This window comes from Euwallacea similis, chromosome 8, assembly GCF_039881205.1.
Source record: "Euwallacea similis isolate ESF13 chromosome 8, ESF131.1, whole genome shotgun sequence".
NCBI lineage: Eukaryota > Metazoa > Arthropoda > Insecta > Coleoptera > Curculionidae > Euwallacea > Euwallacea similis.
Window position 1 is genome coordinate 236,506 of NC_089616.1, and position 19,793 is coordinate 256,298.

General features: G+C 36.4%; 1 protein-coding gene across 7 annotated transcripts in view; it reads right to left on the bottom strand.

Annotated features, from left to right (window-relative positions):
• zfh1 (Zn finger homeodomain 1) overlaps positions 1–19,793 on the bottom strand; it is a 204,654-nt gene that overhangs the window by 14,224 nt on the left and 170,637 nt on the right. The window contains exon 1 of one of the 7 annotated variants that reach the window (XM_066392836.1): positions 3,519–4,037. The exons of 5 other annotated variants lie outside the window; for them this stretch is intronic. In XM_066392836.1, the coding sequence (XP_066248933.1) occupies positions 3,519–3,606 (88 nt within the window). In that variant the 5' untranslated portion in view covers positions 3,607–4,037. Of the gene's footprint in view, positions 1–3,371; positions 3,499–3,518; positions 4,038–19,793 lie in introns of those variants that run through there. One more of the 7 variants, XM_066392838.1, reaches the window with a different exon arrangement.

The following is a 19,793-nucleotide window of genomic DNA, read 5'->3' on the forward strand; positions in this document are numbered from 1 at the left end:
TAAACCCAAAACCATATGTGCTTTTGGTACCTTTTTAGTCCGCTGTTCGTGGAATACCTTAACAGTGTATAAAATAAAAATCAGGTACATTAGGCACATTATTGTGGGATTTTCTAAAGAGAAAAATATCCTAGATTTTCTGCCCAATGAAACGAAAGCCCCTCCCTCCATGAAACCACCTGTATAATCAAAGGAGAACAGGTAAAGAAGATCGATATTGATGGGGCAGGTGCAAATGGCCTCCGATAGCCTCAGACAACCAATAAGAAATGGTTAGTCCTTGTTATTTGCCTGTAAATCTTATTTTCTCGAAAACACTCTGGATATTTGGGTTCAGGAAAAAGGAATGAATGTTTATCATTGATTTATGGGTATTTAAAGGCCGGGTTAGTTCAGGAAGAGGTTAATGTTTATAGAAGTATATGGTTATAAGATAATGAGCAGGTAAAAAAGGTGGGTCTTTGCATAATATGTGGATGCACCTATAACTCACACTCTGGTGTGTAAGTTGCCTGAGAAAATACGACAAAAGTTTCGACCTCCTCAGTGTGTTTATAAAAATCAAGATGATGTTTAGAATATTGCTTTGCAGGTGTCTGAGTTTGTTTATTGTTATTAAGAATTCGTCTGGCAACTGATTTAAGGTCTTGATACGGAAAGATATGATGTATGCTGAGGTGAGACAAACACATGTATATACCGAGAGATCAAAAGAGCGAAATTATATTTACAACGAGGGCACAAGAGTATTTTCCCATCCATAAACAATTGGTATGTGGTTGTAGTCATTTACTCGCTCATAGATGAGAGCACCATTAAAAATCAGATCTGTACCTTGCCGGAATTCTTCCACCTTTATTCTCACGTGGTGTGAGAGAATTTTCCGGGGAGAATACGTAATGTTTATTCGAGAAAAGTCCTGAAATATAATCGCATGTAGTTCGGACCAATAGAGATCTCACCAATAGGTGAATAACGAGAATTCGCACGTAAGACCATAGAACTTTAAGTTTTTATGTCTTTTTAATTACGCCTTTTCCGCACATGCCCTGTGAGAATAAGGACCTAGGTACGTAGTTTCGAAACAAATACAAACTGAACCCTTGACTAACTCTACCTGATCTTAGATTTACGAAAAAAATATTATAAGCAACTATAATCACCTGTTGAGGTGATTTTTCCCAGGATTTTTCCAGATTCTTGAAATAATCGTATTGAGTAATCCCAAAGGAGAGTTTTCAATTAATGGAATATTCAGCTAAAGTGAAATGACCTTAGAAAGGATTTTTCAGGGTCGTTAATCGAGTCAGTTTGAAAAAACTTTTTTATAGCGGTAAATTTACACAATTTCAGGCATGGGGCGAAATGCACGTATACAACACTGACTGACTTTGACGGTATAATTTTCTAAAGTTCTGGGTCAGCAGATTTTAGAATTAATTCGAACTGCGTCTAGGGCGTACCTAATTATCAGAAATTGAAAAACTCCTACTGATTTTAAATACGAATTTTCAGTAAATTTTATAAAATTCGACTCTAAATATAACAAAATAACGAAATTAGTAACAACATTTAGAGAGACTTGAGCTGTGCTAATCTGACGGTACTGGTAATTATTTACGAGCCAATTAAGATGATGGGAATCTCAGTTATTATTACTTGATTTAAAGTACCTACCTAATGATCCACCGATAATACAAGGAACATTCAATTTGTCTAATTAAAGTATGTATTCTAAATTATGCTGATTTATTTATTAAAAATTAAATCTAGCTACGGTGAACAGAATACTGATTTATATCAGATATAATTTGAAATATGCTGATTTATTTATTTAAAATGAAATTTGCAGTCATATAAACTGATTTGTATCATATTTAGTCTAATACTCACTAATACGAGTTATCGGACTTTTACTTAATTTCAAACAATTTTAAACCTTTTTCAAAAGAGCTAAAAATGATAAAAAAAATATATAATTGTTTATAATAATTTCAACGTCAAGTTTAATACTATAGTAATGTGATTTCCCCTGATTTCGCGATAATTTGAAGTGCTATGTACGTGCTTGCTTCATATACAGTTTAATTAAAAAATAAACAAAATCTATTATAGCGATTTAAACAGATTGATTTTACACGCAAATGCCGTAGTTCCTCATGTGATTTTTAAGTTTTATTCAGTCATTCTTCAATTTTAGCGACATGCCAGTCAATATTCACTTGATTTTAAGACAGCTGAATAACATTTATAGCGATTTAAAAATAGTGATTCCATCAAGGATTATATTATGATTTATGCTCTATTTAATTACTAAATGTGAAAAGAAAAAAGCTGGGAAAAAGTGTTTACTGATAGGAAGCAGCGGAGCTGGAATAACTCCAATAAATTACGAAAAAAGTTAATAATAAATTAAACGAATGGCTCAGAAAAATATCGATTCTCTTATTTGTGCTAATTTAACAATATTTTTAGCCTAAAAAACAAAAACTGATTAACCACAAACATCTTTCCACATTTGTAACTGCATTTGCGGGATTGTTGTTGGAAATTCGAAGTAATTTTTTAATTGTATAAACTCTGTTGACCGACGACACCACACCATGTAGTGTTAAACTCAGTGATTAGTGATTTGCTTATAATACATATTTTAAATATTTGTTTTGAGAGGTTTCAACAAATTTTTATTGGAATTTACGACTAATAATTCAGATTAGTTGGTTACACCCACTAACAGTTGCGGGATGTTAGAACTGTGTTCATATATGGATCAATGTGTCAAAAGTAATTTTATAACAAACTTTTCTAAAGCGATTGTCTGTGAAGTAATTCAATGGAGGCGTTAAAACCATTCATGTGCAGATTTTTAAGCTTGTGAAGTAAAAAATAATAGACGACCAACTGCAAATTTTTGGTTTAATTTTATCAGGTGGCGATTAATGTATTTGAACTCCCGGTGAAAATTTACAAAAAGGCTATAAATCCTGCAGCAAGCAGCGAAAATATTAAATTAGTCCAGAATTTGAGATGCGTAAATCGAGTTTGCTGCGCTAAAATTTTTAAATCAGTATTATTTGCATTTGAATTTTGAAAAATGTTGTAAACGGTTTGAGTGAAGATTTTGAGAATTTTAAGTGGTTGAACACTGGTTGCGTTTTATGCACGTGCGGTGGTTTTCGTTGCTTTTGATGGGTAGCGTGTGTTCATACTTTTCGCGAACTTGCGCGCAAAACTCAATTAATCTCATAAATTGTTACTTAAATTCATGCAAAGGCAGAAAGAGATTTTTATCCCATCACTGAAAAATACAATACATTTTTTTCGGAAGTTATAGGTGAAATTGTAACGAAAGTAAAAATAAAGTAAAATACCTTCATCTTGGGGTAAGAGGGTTAGGTAAGCCATCCAGCAGAAATGATCGCAACAAATTAGAAAAAGCCGCGCAAACACAAGAAAAATCACCGGGTGACGTCAGAGGTAGCGTTGCATGCAGCACATTGAGGAGGAACACTACTCACGTTGACAGGTGTTCCAGACATTGGCTAAACTCCAGAGTCGATAGGAATAACTGTCGTAACTAAACATGCTCTCACTTCGCGCGACCATGGTCGAATGAACGCCCGGTGTAGCGCGATTGCACGGGTCCCCCTCAGGACGTGCACTGTGCAATGTTGGTTGTTATCCTGTGATCATCGGCGGCGGCGGCGGCAGGCGTCATCCCCACCTCCGACGCCGGCGACGCTTCTTCTCTCCTTCTCTCTCCCTACCCTTGGGAGAATCGGCGTCTCGGACGCTGCTGCTACCTACACGGGGACTCTCCGAACGAGGAACGGGAACGAGTCCGGTTGCATCACCGACCGCCCCCCGACGCCAATGTGTGGTGAGGAGTGGGATTCACACGCGGTCATCGGTATTCCAACTGTTTTTAAAACTGTATGTGCGCTCTTTTTGGAGGGGCGGCACTCCAATTCGTTCATCTGGCGGCAGGTTGCGATTAATATTGCTCAAATCTAAACATTTACATTTGCGGGTATAGTTTTTAAATTGTTTGTGATCCCACAGAATTGTTTACTTTTCCGTACTTTTTTATGCTCAATTTTATTACCGCTTTTCTCAGGATTGGTTGCGAAACAGTGTTTTTTTTTAGAAGAATTATGGAATTAAGAGGCGGTTCATTAAGATCACCTAAATGAAATTAGTACCAGTCATGGTAAGAAACAAGAGGCAAACCAAAAGATGCACAGACCTATAGCGTCTGTTTAAGGTCCCCCTTCTCCTTCATTTGTTAACATTTCAATTGTCAAAAATTATTATTTTTCTACTTCAATATCAACAACTTGTAAATAACATAGAGACAACTTGTAACGGAAAATCAGCGATTGCAGATAGATGTTTATAACGAAACTTCAAATCGTGCGTAATAATATTACGTCACAGTGTTCAGCTGAGAGCGGCTGCAGCAAAACGAATCTATGGAGATTGGAAAAATTATTAAGACTTTTAAAAGTTTATTTTCAAATGACCTTCCAGTTTTTATTCTCTTGGTGCCTTTGAACTTGGTAAAAGCCGTTGAAAAAGCACTGTACAATGTATCCTACTCGAAAGAAAAAAATCACTAATCCCGCCTACAGCATGTTCGCCTCGCTCATAACATGTGTCTTACTATTCTCCTAATGTATGTACTATTAATTGCAGCAGCATTCACACCTCCCCTTCATTTTTTTAATGTCAATCTATTGAAAATCGTTAGGAAAATACTATCGGGCAAAAATTCTTTTAAAAAATATTACTGGAGCTTCCATTACGTTCTAAATTAAAAAAATCATTTTGAACTTACCCATCAACTCAAATTCAGTACTCAAAAATCTCATCACCACTCACGATGTCATTACTCTAACTTTTTATCGTATTAAATGAAAATGTCTGAGGTCGAACGCAGAAAGCTGGCACCGCACCATACACATGCAGCAATACGATTGGATAAATTCATTATAAGGTATTTATATAAACTCTGACCAATTAGTGTTATCAGTGTATCGACCACCTTTATCCTGGGTGATTCGCCTTCATTATTAGCAATTTAAAAACTTTTAAACAAAGAATTTTCTGTGTCGTTTCTCTGTTCTCTCAATAACTCATATCTGACCACGACAGGAATACTACGAAGAGACCCTCATTTCTGAAGTTACGAATAAACGGTAAATGAATGACTCCAAGATACACTGAATTATCGTATATACATAAAGTTGCCACTTAACGCACAAATATTTATTTAGGTAAAATAATCAACATTTAAGGTCAATGTTAGCCAACAAATTTCACCATCAGGTTTAATAAATGTATTGTCGCTGACAAAAAGTGACAAAAATTTTCCTGAATTCTAAGTTATTCTGCATCAACCTGAACTAACAAGCGACAAGATGGTCTTTGTTATTCCTGGGGACCCATTGAGACCTATACCTTTATTACCCGGAATATCACACAATTGCCTCGACAAATGTTCGCCAAATGTTACAGGGAGGAGTATATAGAAAAAAACTATTTGAAGGGTGCATTTGTACCTAACTTGCCTTTAGTGCTTTTATCGATTCGGGAATAGTTAATACAGGGGAAGCAAGTTTGGTTAGACACTTTTTTATCAACACCTCGTGTAGTAAATTTTTGAATCATTTCGAAGTATATTCGATCGAAACCTATAAGGTTTAAGCTTTCTTGAGCTTTTCGATAAGTTATTGTTATCAGAAGTGCTATTTAACTTTTGGCATAGGCCTGGTAAATACGCCTCCATTTTTATCATGGGACCTGTTTAAATCCTATTCCCTTCCTGGGAGGTGGGTTTCGATTATTGCGAGCTTTTGACACCATCTGTCCCACACAAGGTTGAAATTTAAAGCGGTTTTGTTTTTCTGTACCTATTTTTTCCTCCCTGATGGGACAGACTGTTCAGAATAAATATGGTTTTTAAGACCTGCACAGTTGTGTTTCCAAAGGGGTATTTACATCGTTTGAAAACAACGATTTTCATATAATAAATAAAAGCTCCAATGTAATGAAACCTTATTTAAGCAAATAAAGCTACAAGACCACCTGGTTCTAACCCCGCCAAGGGCGAAGGGTACAATAAAATTCCAAACTTCTTAATATTAAAATATCGAAGGAAATATTTCTATTATTTGATCTTAGCTCAAGAGAATCCCGCTGAAATTTTAATATAACAGCCCGAGGTTACCCATGCTCTTTAAATACATAATATTTTACCGGGCAACAAAGTTTTCCTTGTTAATTTTGGAAATTTAATTAAAGGAGGATCAGTGATTTGCCAGAGAAAGCTTTCTCCAGATTCATATTTTATCATTGATAATCAAAATTGGTTTGTTTTTACAAGTAAACAGTTCGGTCTTGAAGAGTTCTTTCTCAGTTTTGGTAGCAATCAAGGCAAATTGTTTGTAAATATTCTTTGAACCACAAACATTGGAAATAATCTTCAATATTAACTATTGGTATAAATAATGCTTATTCAGGACTAGCAAAAGCAAATCTAAGCCAATTTGAAATAAAGTAATTGTTATAATAAAGCGACTGACGTTTGTGCACACTGACAAGACAAAATCGTATAGCAAGAGTTGTGTCTAAAAACTCATTGAGAAGTTGTGAGATTGAGCCCAAACCGTAGTAGCGTTCCAACGTTACAAAAATCCGGAAAAATGTGCCAGGTACGATATTGGAAAAAATGTGATCTTTCTAAGTCAGCAATGCTATTGAAGGCGAACATAGACATAGTAGGTAGGTACTCCACACAATTTTTAGGTAAAGGAGGACTTCAAATGAAGATGGCCCATAAATTTAAAGCAGAGATGTTTGTGAATTTCCTAGTGCAGACTTTTACAAAGTTACTGAATATTATAGATTTCTCAAAAATTGGAGATTTTAAGCATATGTATCTAAATTTAAAGTTCGTGATTATACAATCAATTGTCCTGGATTTGGAGATGCAGTTTGTTCAAAGTTTTCCATGAAATATATTTCGAATTATGCCAAAATCTAGATCTCATCCGGATTCCCCAATATTGATTGATCCAATGAGATTTCTTTGAAAGTTCTGATCGAAATCACTTTCGAGGATTGCACTGTCGACGTTTTTTTAAGAGACAAGACACCAAAGAATCACAAAAAGGAATAAATGTTCAAATAGGTATTTAAATATTAATTAATAATTCATAAAATTTAAGTAAAACGTTTTTAATTTCAAGTGAATTTGTTGAACCTCTGTAGGATGCTACACGACCACAATTTTAACATTTACAACTTCTGAAATTTCTAATTTGAGAGAAGCAGAAAAACATAGGAACTTGACAGCCGGGATCTGGGAACATATTTTGGATCATCCTATATAACGTATTCCTGATAGTTTTTCCTCAAGTTTGTAAATTTTATTTTAGGTATCTAACTGTGTTTGGATAAATTTTGAGTTCATGTAGAAAAAAAGGAACTGACATAGAAACAAGGTAATAATTTTCTCATCGAGTACGGAAAGTGATACGTTACTGAATGATGTTTGCAGTGATAACAAAAAAATTAAATTAGCGTAGGCAAAGTATGGTTTAATTGAATCAATATCCCGGCATCTACACATTAATCTTCCGAAATTGTTTTGGAAATTCGTTTAATTTTTAGGACATCGGTTCTTCTAGCTGGATTAACAATTTTTAAACGAGTCAAGATGATTTAAGCCGAGGACGTCTAATCCGTTACTTTAATTTCGCGCGACCATTAATTACCAAAGTGTTTTTCCTCCTGACGATTTCTTTAATCAAGTTCGTCCCTCAATCTGAGATGCAAATTTATCATCGGAAAATTAAAATGAATATAGAAAGCAATTAAGTTTTCGATAGACGTTATCGTCGGTTGTTACTGGAGCATGAGTTAACGAGAAAAGAATAAAACCCTCTCGCCTACAGTTTTGTCGCTAAATAATAATTATTCTTGGTGGTGGAGGAATTTAGTTGAAAGCACCTCACACACATATTAATAAAAATAAGTGGGATTCTTCGAAAGACAATAGCCAGAAGCGGTGCAATGAAATTATGCATAATGTCCCAGTGTTCCTGTCGCACTGAATACGAAATTCAAGCACGGTATTTTCATTAAGTGTGAGGTGATGAAGCATTCTGAAAATGGTCAGGGCATGGGGCCATTATTGTGCCATGTCGAGTGCAGTCGACCTAGACGTTTTGCTAACTCAATTTGAGGGCCGAATACTTCACGTAATACGTCCACAAATTCTTCTCGCGTCGAAGAGTTTTCACTTTTTGTCACATGCAATAATGTCTGATATTCGAGAAATATATCTTTGCCCAATTTACCGCCAAGTATGCAGCACAACTCATTTAGTTGGATCTGTTCCCAATTTTCTAATTTCAAAGTAAGATCGCGACGACGGTCCTGGGCAAAAAGACAACGAATTAGAAAAGCAAGGAAGAAGGAAGTGCACCGCACAAGAACGGTAAAAAGTGGCACCGAGGCGACTCTGCCACACAAATACGTAAATTGAAGTTGTAAAACTCTCAAGAATGAAAATCTCTAATTTATCGTTGGTTAAAGCGTTATAAATTACGCGGTACGTATACAATAATTCTTAGCAAACATATATTACTTAGTTCTTTTGGAGCCCCATTATTCGGGGCGCCGTGCTGCGGTCTTTGGAAAGAAAAATTGGCACAGCTAAATTTTATAGCTTTATTTGCGATCACACCAAAGAAACCCTCTCTTCTTATCTTGGACCATCTAATCTGGGTCATGTAGCCAATAAAGCAAACTTTCCAATGCAAAGGAGATTGTCGATCTTTCACATCCGCTTCAATTTTGACAAAGAAAAAATACGGTTCCCAGTGCCACAATCTCGAGGTGAGTTTTCCATCAAATTAGACTGTATAATGGTTGAACACAATTAAATTAAAAGGTCCACGGGGCGGCATGAATGGCGGATTCTCAGTCGGCGGCGGCCAAATCTGCATTCAGCTCATTACACAGGTAAATTAAACCCGACTGAGCTTAGGGCCTTGCCAATTACCTGGGGAGGTTTATTTCACCCCCGAACGTGCTTGGTAATTACGACACATTGGTGGGGCTAAAGACAAATTTTCTTGTAGCCACAATAGCGAATTTGATCGAATTCCGAATTAACAATAAAAGCGGAAATGTAAAAGGGAAGTAAGAGAAGTGAGAGAAAGTTTCTTCACTCTTCATTCTCTGATAAATTGCATTCCACATTCAAGAAGCTCTCTCTATATTACCGATTATCTATGTAAAATGTATAATAATTTGACATTACCGGACTTTTCAATGCTAATACACGTTCTATACTTCGATGGTTTCTTGCAAATTTTTATGTAGTTTCAATAATCCAGCCGGTAGGTTTTCGTCACAGAAATTGACTACTTGCAGAGTAAGGATAGCTTCATATTGTTGGTCCGTGATTCTTCTATGTAAAAGGAGCTCTAATGTCTAGAATGTCTCAAAAACAGCCTTTTTTAACCAGTATTCCTATATACACCGTCATATGGTGAGCCCGGAAAAAGCGGAAAAAGGCTCTTTTAGTTCGACTACAGGAGTATTAGGACGAACATATTGGAAGGGCTTTCAATTCACCCATAATGGCGATTCAGCCTGTAGTGATTCACAACGTAGCAGAATAGTCCTCATGCGGAGGCGGTCAACAATGAGGAGAGATTGGCCTCCACCTAAGCTACGGAACGGAGCTCCCCTTGAAAATGTAGTCCCCCCAATACATAGTAGAATATATCTAGATTTAAAGGAATTCGGTATCTTAGAACCGAGCCAAAACAACGGCTGTCTATCAAAATATAAAAACAAGCGGATCTGAAAACTCAACCTTTCCAGCGTATATAAGTTCTCTTACCTTAAAATATTACTTCCACTCGATAGCTGTAAAGAGATTTAGTAGCAACAAAGCAACCGCTAAAGTTAAGCTAGAATGTCAATAAATCATCACTCTATAACGATAGAAAGGGAAAGGAAAGCTTTACGACAGCCTTTGTTACCTTCAAAAATACCTATTGTGAGCTTGTTTGGATGATGAGGGAAGAAAAGCACGTGGAAAATCTGTGGCAAGGGGCTTTAAAGCCACGGGCCTCCACCAATAATCTATGAATGCTCCCTTGGAAATATCATATTGTGCAATGGCTTGTGCAAGTGTCGTACGTCTGAGTTACTACAGGCATATTAGATATTAGACAATAGAGAAGTATCTAAGGGAAGTGTATCTGGTGTGCGAATTTTGTACTGAGGATCCAGGGACCAGCCTATAGCTTTGGGGGTCTGGAAACTTTCCCAAAATAGTTTATTGTTTAGTGCTATTACGACACATTTCGTCAGTTTCGGCTGCCTCTTCAGTGAAGCCCTACTACGACACTTCGGCGACAATAGGATAAGTATTACTTAAGTAAAAAAATCTATAGGTAGTTTTGGGTAATTTAGATCCTCAATGATTAAGCTCGATATACTCTCCTCTATCCGAGATTTCCGGGAAGGAACAACAAAACAAATAAAATTTTATTAAGGTAGTTAATTCCCAAATCACGAAACCGGAGCAAGCCAATCGGAGCCTCAATGTTCGTGTAAGGATGTTTTAAGGGATGATGAGGGCCTATTAATCGACTCCCAGTTTGATTTCGGGCAAATTCGGAGCTTCCTGCTTTAGCTCGAGTCGATTCCGGTGCCGAGCAAATGTAGGAATTATGTATTCGATAGAGTTTTTTTAAATTTGCTTGTTTTGCCCCATGAGGGGATGTTTTTCTGCATATTAAATCGACATGAGGCAACAATTTGCACACAAAGTAGCAACCAAAAAATAAGTCTGCATGGGATTACGGGCGACTGCCAAGCCAGTTAAGCAAATTTATGTATTTTCTATTTTGAAATGCTGCTATAAGATGAAGCAATAAAATCACCGCAAACATATTATGAAACGTGCTTGTGAAGTCGCACGTCCTGCGTTTATTACTGAACATAATATCGATATTCATTACCACAGAACTCAACCCTAAATTGCAAAATTCCAGAGTTACGGAAGCGTCGGAATCGACAATTTTAAAACCGATATCAGCAGAATTTATCCCCCCAGGTGAACGTAACGACAAGAGGGATTCATTAACGACATGCGGGCAGTTACTAGGGAGGGACAGCATTATCGACTCATTTTCCCACACTGAAATCGACTTCAATCGAGAAAATAAAAGCTCAGCTACAACATTGTCAATTTAGCATGCAATGGGGTGCGTAAAGTCACCCCACAAAATCCCTTTCACGGGGATTCACAATGAAAGTGACCTTGTTTCATAGTAACGTGGGTGCACGAATGATTCATCACCCCCAATTTTTGTCGATATCGATATTTATCGCTCATTTTTTGGATTGGAATGCTGCTTAACTTAATCGGCTACATTTTATTATTCCCCGATTGATTCCGGGCAACAGGTTTCAATGTTTCGACCGGATCGGTTTTGAAAAATATCCGGAGTTCCGCGGTGTGTAACAGATTGTGAACTCTCGCTTTTCGCCATTCACATATTTGTTCAATGAGCTGAATTCGGCGAGAAATTTCAAATTAAAAACCATCGTCTGTTTGCGGGAATTAACGACTTATTGATAGTTTAAGTTATTGGCCAATTGAACTGAATTTTTGATGTACATGGGAAATTTTATGAGTTAGAAAATACGACAAGAACGTGGTTGATAGATGATCAAGTAAATAACTCTTTAGTGTGGAACTAAATGCGAATAAACCTTTTAAGACAATGAGGAGGTACAGCAGATGCCAGAACTGAGCAGAGTGCATTAGATCTGGATAATGCTGGACGAGGTCCCTTTACCTATACTTTTCTGTCTAAATCGGCCCTAAAGCATGCAGAGTAATTACAGAGCAAAATTAGAGCGAAATAATACCGTCGTTTCACACACACTTAAAATAAACTGTTAACTGGATGTCGACTAAGAACGACACTTAGAGGCGGTTTGACGACACTGCGGCACTCAAGTGACGTCATGTAAGCACCTTAACACACACGTATCAGCTTTTGCACGTGCCTAGTTGGCAAATATCGCTGAAGCCCACATTTAAGGGGCTGGGATTGCTAAATTAAACAAATTAAGTACTGAGGGATGGGAATTAAGCTGGTTTATTACTATTTGATTGCCTAATGTTCTCATTTAGTATATGCGGCCAAAAATTGTGTTAAAATCATGTACTTTAATGGAAGTGAATAATTGACCGCTTAAGTGGAGGCAAAGTTGCAGGCAGAAATAATTACCTCTAGGAAAGCACTCCAGACAGGGTAATGCTGATATAGTAAAACTCAGCTTAAAGGTGTAATATCGCAGCATTTAAGGTAGCTATATAGCGACGGGAAGTTTATAGCGGAGTTTACTTAATTTAGCGGTGATTTCAGCCGCAATTACAAGGCACTAATTAGTTCTGACGCAAAGGCATTAAGGGCCAAATCGATAGGTTTAGTTGAAAAATTTTAGGCACAGGGGAAAAGTTAACCGCCCAAATTACGGGAATCGTTTTTTCCCACCCGGTGCCCGGCAAACCCATATTTTTGCGTCACTTTTTAATGCCCAACATCCTGTCCTAATTAAAACATTTATTTAGAGGTTAAGTCCCCAAAAGTAAGCCGCACTCGTCGCAAGCCTGGCAACCGTTCCATCACTGCCCGTTCGGTCCAGGTCTTCCATTTAGTCCATTTCCAAACCTACAGGGGCGGATGTCCAAGAGTTTTTTTGTTTTATTTGGTGATCATAATATATCACGCTATGACTCTCAAAGGTTTATTCTCGAATTCGAACTTGAATTGAAATGAAAAATGAAAATCTTTGTGGTAATTCAATGCGCGAATATTTCAAAAAAGAACAATGATATTAAAGAGACAAAACGAAACTATAAATTGATATATCTCAATGTCGATGTTTAAGTTGAAAGTATCGAATAGACTCGGTTTAGTTTCTGGGTGAGTGTGCTCTGGTATCGATGGGGACGCCACTGGATCGGTTAGGGATCATACTGCCTTAATGCACTGTTACCCACAAGGTAAATAATTATTTGCACGCACTGAAAACTCGGAAAACCCTGTAAGTGATGTAGCTGAATAAAAGTTTGCACAGAGATTTATTCTCTCGTGATTTAGGCCTTTTTTCCGAAGAGCCCTTTTTGGACAATGTCCATTTAGATGTGTATGTGTAATATCTGCGCAAACTGTTTCAAAACTAACTCTGTTGAGGCAGCTCTTTTGAAGCTCAAAAATTACATACAAGGCAAGAAAACCTTATAGAAATGATCGAAATGAGTAAATCCCCGATGGTTATCTGAATTATCTCTACAGCATAATTTGAGACAAAATGAAAATATTCACTATTTTTTACTCACTTCTTAATGTAAGTTATTCACTTTAAGTATAAAAATAAGTTCGAAGGAACGAACGTTTAATCTACCACATGAAGTAACTTAACCAATTTGTCTATAGTGAATCTGGTCACTTTTATAGATTTCGGAAAAGTGAATTTCATTAGGCTCTTTAAGCTCAAGATTCGTCAATTTAAGTAGTCTCCCCAAGCACAATATCTTGACGTCTTAATATATTATCCAAGGGAAAGTATCCCTGGATAGCCCTTTAAAAGAAAATCCGTCAGCACCTTCCAGTGAAATAGTTCCAGGGCGGGTTCAATACCATCAAGCCCCCATAATATTCAGTTTTAACGTTGTAGACGCTTAAATTGAACCTTGCATTATGGAAATTTTGCGATTCCCAAAAGGCACACATGGATTTTGTTTAATGGGTGTAATTATAAAAGAAAACCTACACGGGATTTGATAAATGGGAATTCAATCAATTATTGCAAAATTGGAGGAAGTATCCTGAATTGATTAAAAGGAAAATGTACGAAAAAAAAGGTAAAAAAATCCTGAAAGTTTATTTGAATACCCACGGATGTTGTTTTGATGCAATATTTTCCAATGCACTTTATGTACTTACTTTGGATAGATTTGGCTCTAAGCGCGAGACAAAGACGAAGTAAACTGTCCCGTATTCCATCAGAAAAAAGAAGAAAATGCATCTTCTTAAACTTTTGGCAAATTTTAGAACAAAGCGTCGACGTCGGACAAAAATAGACGACCAAGATTACTCAAGCAGAAATTTTCCGTCTTTAATTAGTGCTAATTAAATTTCTGTTATTATGTAACACAATTTTTTCTCGTTTCCCGTCCGCTGCAAACACCGGACGGTGGCGCTTTTTCCATTTTTATTTCCAGAAAAGGTAATTAAATAAAAGGATGGGGAATTTGTTAATTAAAACTTTAAAAATTAGTGCTTGAGTAGTACAAATCGGTTGTTTTCGTTTTGTTAATGGAAAACGTTAAGTTTGATGTTCAACGGGAAAATGAGGCCTTGCAAGGGGAGTCATTTGAGAAATGATCTCTTGCCTCTGTCTCTTTAAGACTGCGTTGCCTAATTACCAAAAAGTGAATTGAAAATTATTGATACGTAACATCAGGAAAAATTACAAGTAAGAGTAAACGTCGGCGATCTAATATAGTTGTTTAGCGAACTTCAGCAAGCTCCATACTTCACAAACTTTCTAACTGGTAACATATTTATGTTTCTTTATCGAGTTTATCGTCTTTTACATAACTTCCGTGCGAAAATAAATCACATGGCGACACTTTTCGTGTCAAACATACGTATATTAGAGAGATTTACTGAGATAACTTTTCTATTTGCGAATTTATATTAAGTTTTTTATTTATTAAATATTTTGGATTTCTTTTAGCAGAGATCTGTGGAATCTTCAAAGGGTGATTTAAAATATCTTTAAAATTTTGGGTAGCATAGTCCCGAAGATGGGAATTTGATATTAAGATTCATTAAGACTTTTACTAAAGTTTGTATTTTGAATAGAAATTTTCTATGCTGAAATTGCAAAAGTTCAACGAAACATAAATTTGATGGAATAGAAAATTTATTTTCTGCAAGAAATGGTTTTAGTTCTAAATAAATTTAGTAAGAAAAGTTTTTTACGTGCTAAAAATTTTAAACTAATTTTAAAAATGGATAAATTTTTTTATCCATTCATTCCAGTCAAAATGAGACATTGACTCACATTTTAAAAATGTCTTCAATTATCTACTTTATATTGTGATTAATTCTTTATTTATTCCATTTTTTAATTTTATTTTCATTTTGTCATTTAAGCGGCATTAGTGCTACGTCAATGAGTTTATTTAATATTTTATGTCTCTTATTTATAATTGTACAAAGATTAATAGAAACATTTCAGTTTCAGAAGCATAAATATTGAACCTGTCTGATTGAGCCGATATTTCAAAAGTGATTTTTGTTTATGTTTCAATTTTTGAAAAATTATGTATAATCCTAGCGAATCTGTACTATGTGCACTTGATATGCTCTTAAGCTGACAATCTTTGGATTAAATTTTCAATATTTTGTCCTTGAGAAACTTAGACGTCCACAGATTAAGAAAAAAAATTCAAAAGCATTTTCAATTATTGCACTTTATCGTTGTGCTCCATATATCAGTACCCCTTTTCTATGCATACAGACAGACCATGTTTCATTAGGCCAGAACGCTGATTTTGCATCTAATCCTCCCAGTATTTTCACCTTTTTATTGGAAGTTGATTAATTAAAAACGTCAACGAAATGAGGCTTTAAAATAAAAATGGTTTTTCCCGGTTTGCGTTAAAGAGAGATTCTGACATTTTAGCCCAAAAATGTTTCCCCGTAGAGGTACCTCGACGCAACCTGCAAAATAGGTATAAAAGTTCAGTTTTAGCGGCATGTTTACTATTTTAATCCCGATTAAAACTTTCAAAACGTGAAAGCCTCGAAAAAGTTCCGCTTAGTTAGTGACACAGTCCGACGTTGTTGGGCTTTTAAACTTTTCCCGACCACAAGAAATTAGTCCTTTATATGTTAAAGGATAATTTAATTTGTCCTGGTGCTCGTTCATCATGCTCCGTTAAAAACTCCGGCCAGGGCTGCGTTATTTATTGTGGAACAGCCTTAAATAGGGTACACCGGTAATATATCCACGTCCAGTGCTAGCTAGTCCTCTCCAAAAACTTTTAATGCTAAAATCAACATTACTACAGCGTGCCGTTCTAAAAATAAGAATTAGGCAACACACCTATTCGTAACTGACCAGGCAATAAAGAATAATTTAATTTTGTTTAAAACAGTCTGGCATTTATTTACAGCTAGAGTTACAACGTATAGTAAACCCCAAAAACTAATTCGTTTTTTCTTCACGGCTATTAGCTATAAATACTTCATTGAACTTGTTAGAAATTGTTTACTTTTAAAGCTGCCTAAGTGCCTGTAGTTTTTGTGGATTTTAAGTAACTGGTAGAGCATATGAATCATAAACAAAATTAGCATTAACAAAGAGTGTGTGCCTTGGGCTAAGTGGAAAGGCTGCTCGACTTCAATGTGTCACATTTTTTTGCCAAAACGGCCCTGGATAAAAGCAAAGGCAATCCGAATCTCTCCGCAAAAGATAATCAGCCACATTTGCATCTGAAATACCTCAAACTGAGTGAATCCTGGATCCCATTTACTTAAGCGGACCGCGCCACGAAATAAGAGTTACGAGGACAGAAAGGTTGAATAAAGTTTACTCATTTGTATTAAATTAAATTGGCTGAATAACCACGAACGTTGTAAGTAAAACCTACACTCCTCAGTATTGTTATTAGGGTTAGGGGACCGGCAACATCTCAAAAGACAATGAGAGTTTTTTGCCAATGTCGAACTGCTAATGTTCCCATCAACCTATTAAGGTCCCCTCCACAATGAGTCCTGAGTGCATTATTATGAATAAAACTTCGTTCGCATAACAACGTTCTCTGACAATATTTGAGCAGTTAACGGGGTCGTTTTGAAATTAACCGAGGGTTACATTTTAATTATTATTACCATTCAGGGATTGCTGAACAATAGTTTTTCCACTCTATCCAGACACTCTGTGCAGTATCTGCTAAAGCAATTACGGGCGATGAAAAACAGGAGCCAAATTGTTCTGGATTGTGTACACACGAAAAGGTAATGGGAAGGTCGGAGCAGGAAAGAGCACCGGGATCAGCAAACAAGGGATCACGTCTAATCGATGCCGTAATCCATCACACAGGTCGGCTTACGTTCCGTTGCCCTTGTCCACCTCTTGTTCTTTTCGAGAAAGATTAAGTCTATAAAAAGTAATTTTGTTGGGGGTAAATTAAATATACCCATCGGAGTGGGTAGAAGCCAGGACTCTTTGCTTATTGAGAATGATTATGTACGTTCTATGACCGAATAGAGTAAATATGCTTGCTAAACCTCAGAATCTCTTCTGAAATATCAATAGAATCAATCAACATCCACATATGAATTTGGTTAAGAAAATCTCGTCGAAACACGTTTGATAAAAGAACTGTTAAACTTTCACCGTTCCTTAAAATTTCAGTAGAATTGTGAAATGGATCCATTCTCCTAAAATATCAGCAGAACAAATCAACGTCGACTCAGGAATCTTTATCGAAATCATTTGGCAGAAAACACTTATCGTTCAACGAAACAAATTGTTCTTCAAGACCATTTCTCAAATTAATTGCGACTCTTTGAACAATCTCCTGAAATAGTAATAAAATTTTAGCAGAAATTTGCTGTATTGTAATAATAACACATATTTCAACTATATAAATTTTATGAAATTTCAATAGAAGAAAAGTTTGTCGTTGGAGGAAAAGCCAACTGATATATGAATATCCTCAAATATAAGTAGAATAACTCAACAAAGATATTCTAATTTGACTAAGCAATACTCACTAAATATTTCGAGAATCAATTGCAGTTTTTTATTTTAACCAACGACAAATTCCTTGCAAACTTGACTTTCAGTAGAATTGACGAAAAGGACAGATGGAGGAGCGCTTAAGTGATCTTGGAACGATTTTCAGAAATATCGGTAGAATGGTGACATATATTTCGCCTAGTTTGGCATCATTGAACCGTTGACGACTGTCAAACCGATATCGATACAGACTGAATAACGGTTGAGATACAGACTCGGTATCGGTTTTTATATTGTTGTCAATTACGATTCAATCCGATCAACACGACTAAATGAAATTTTTCTTAACCCAGAAGGCACTGAGATTTTTTTTGGGAATATAAAGGTCTGTCAATTATTTTAGAAGAAACGGACTTTTAGAGGTTTTTTCGTTCGTGCAAATCGGCTAAGCCGTTTCCGAAATACGAGGTCTCAAAAATTACTCTAAAAATATACTGTTTAGATTATTTTTGTGAGCAGTGTTCTGATAAATTCGATTAAATTAAAGTTCTCCACGTTTTTGCTCGTATTTGCGAAAAACATCCTTTGACGATTCTCTTGTTGAGGATTTCTATCTTTTCTTTCCAATTGCTTCCTCTTCATAAATTTCCTGTTACTTCGTAGTAACCGTTGTCGCTGATACTTTTGGATGCCGGATTATTTGATCAAGACCAAGGAACTCCAGATGGATTGAACACACCCGCTAGTTCCTATTTAATTAGGCGATAATCCTGGGCAATTGGTGTATTTTGCTTTAAAAATTCACGGGTAAATATTATATTAAAAACAAGAACAAAGAGAATGAAGCTTCCTAAGGAGATTAAACTTAAGACCGTTGTTTTATATCCGCCATAAACACAGGACGACTTTGACGAGTAGACGGCCATTTTGATAACAAATCGGCCCACCTTACGTCGTAGCAAAGACAAAAGGAAAAAAGTACGGCATCATCAATCATCGTAAAGTCTGGTAAATACCGGCGGTTCCGGTCTTGTAGTCCCGTATAAGACCGTAACAAATAGCTAATGAAAATGTTGGCGAAGAGAGCCCCCGAGAGCAGGACATACGAGCAGCCGCCACGGTGGGGCCCCCGACAAAGTCGCAGTCGTTGAAATCGGGACACGAGAGAAACTAAACGGAATTGCCAATGTCAACGGTGAGAAATGACGGAAATCTACGAAGGAAAACACCACATAATGCGCCAGGCAGGTAGAGGATGCTCCGTCAACTTGGAGAATTGCAGCCATTTGTTTTCATCCGAAGTAAAGAGGCGAATCAGTACGGATGCTTCCAGGAAAATGAAGACGTATGGTGCATTGTTCAGATGCTAAGTGGTCGCCCTTTCTCCTATCGGTTATCTCCACTTACCAGACCCTGGGCCCTGACCTAAAAATATATATTTTACATATAAAAACAATTCCAATTTAACAAGGAACATTAAGCAGATCTACGAAACGCTTTAACAAGTAGAACATCGCCTATTATGCGGATTATTCGATTTCCATATTGGGCTTACAAAACGCACTTAGGTCAATCGTTTTCGCATCTGGCAGCCATTAAAACTCAGCACAGATTCACACTTGAGAGGTGACAATTAAGACTTATTTATTTCCTCATCATGACGTCAAGAAGTGAAGTCACCTCTCCATAATAATCATCCAATTTTGACTCTCCTAACTGGACTTGATTACGGGACGAGATAACAAAATTAAAATTACATCCTTCAAAAACTGAGTGTGTAACAATAATTACGAAACTGAACCCTCCTCTCTCACTTTGGACCAGGCGCAAATTTCCTATACCCAATGATATAGTACAGGCGTTTTAAGTTTTCAATTAACGTAATGAAAATGGAAGTTGATCTAATTAACGCCCAAGAGTCCAAGAGT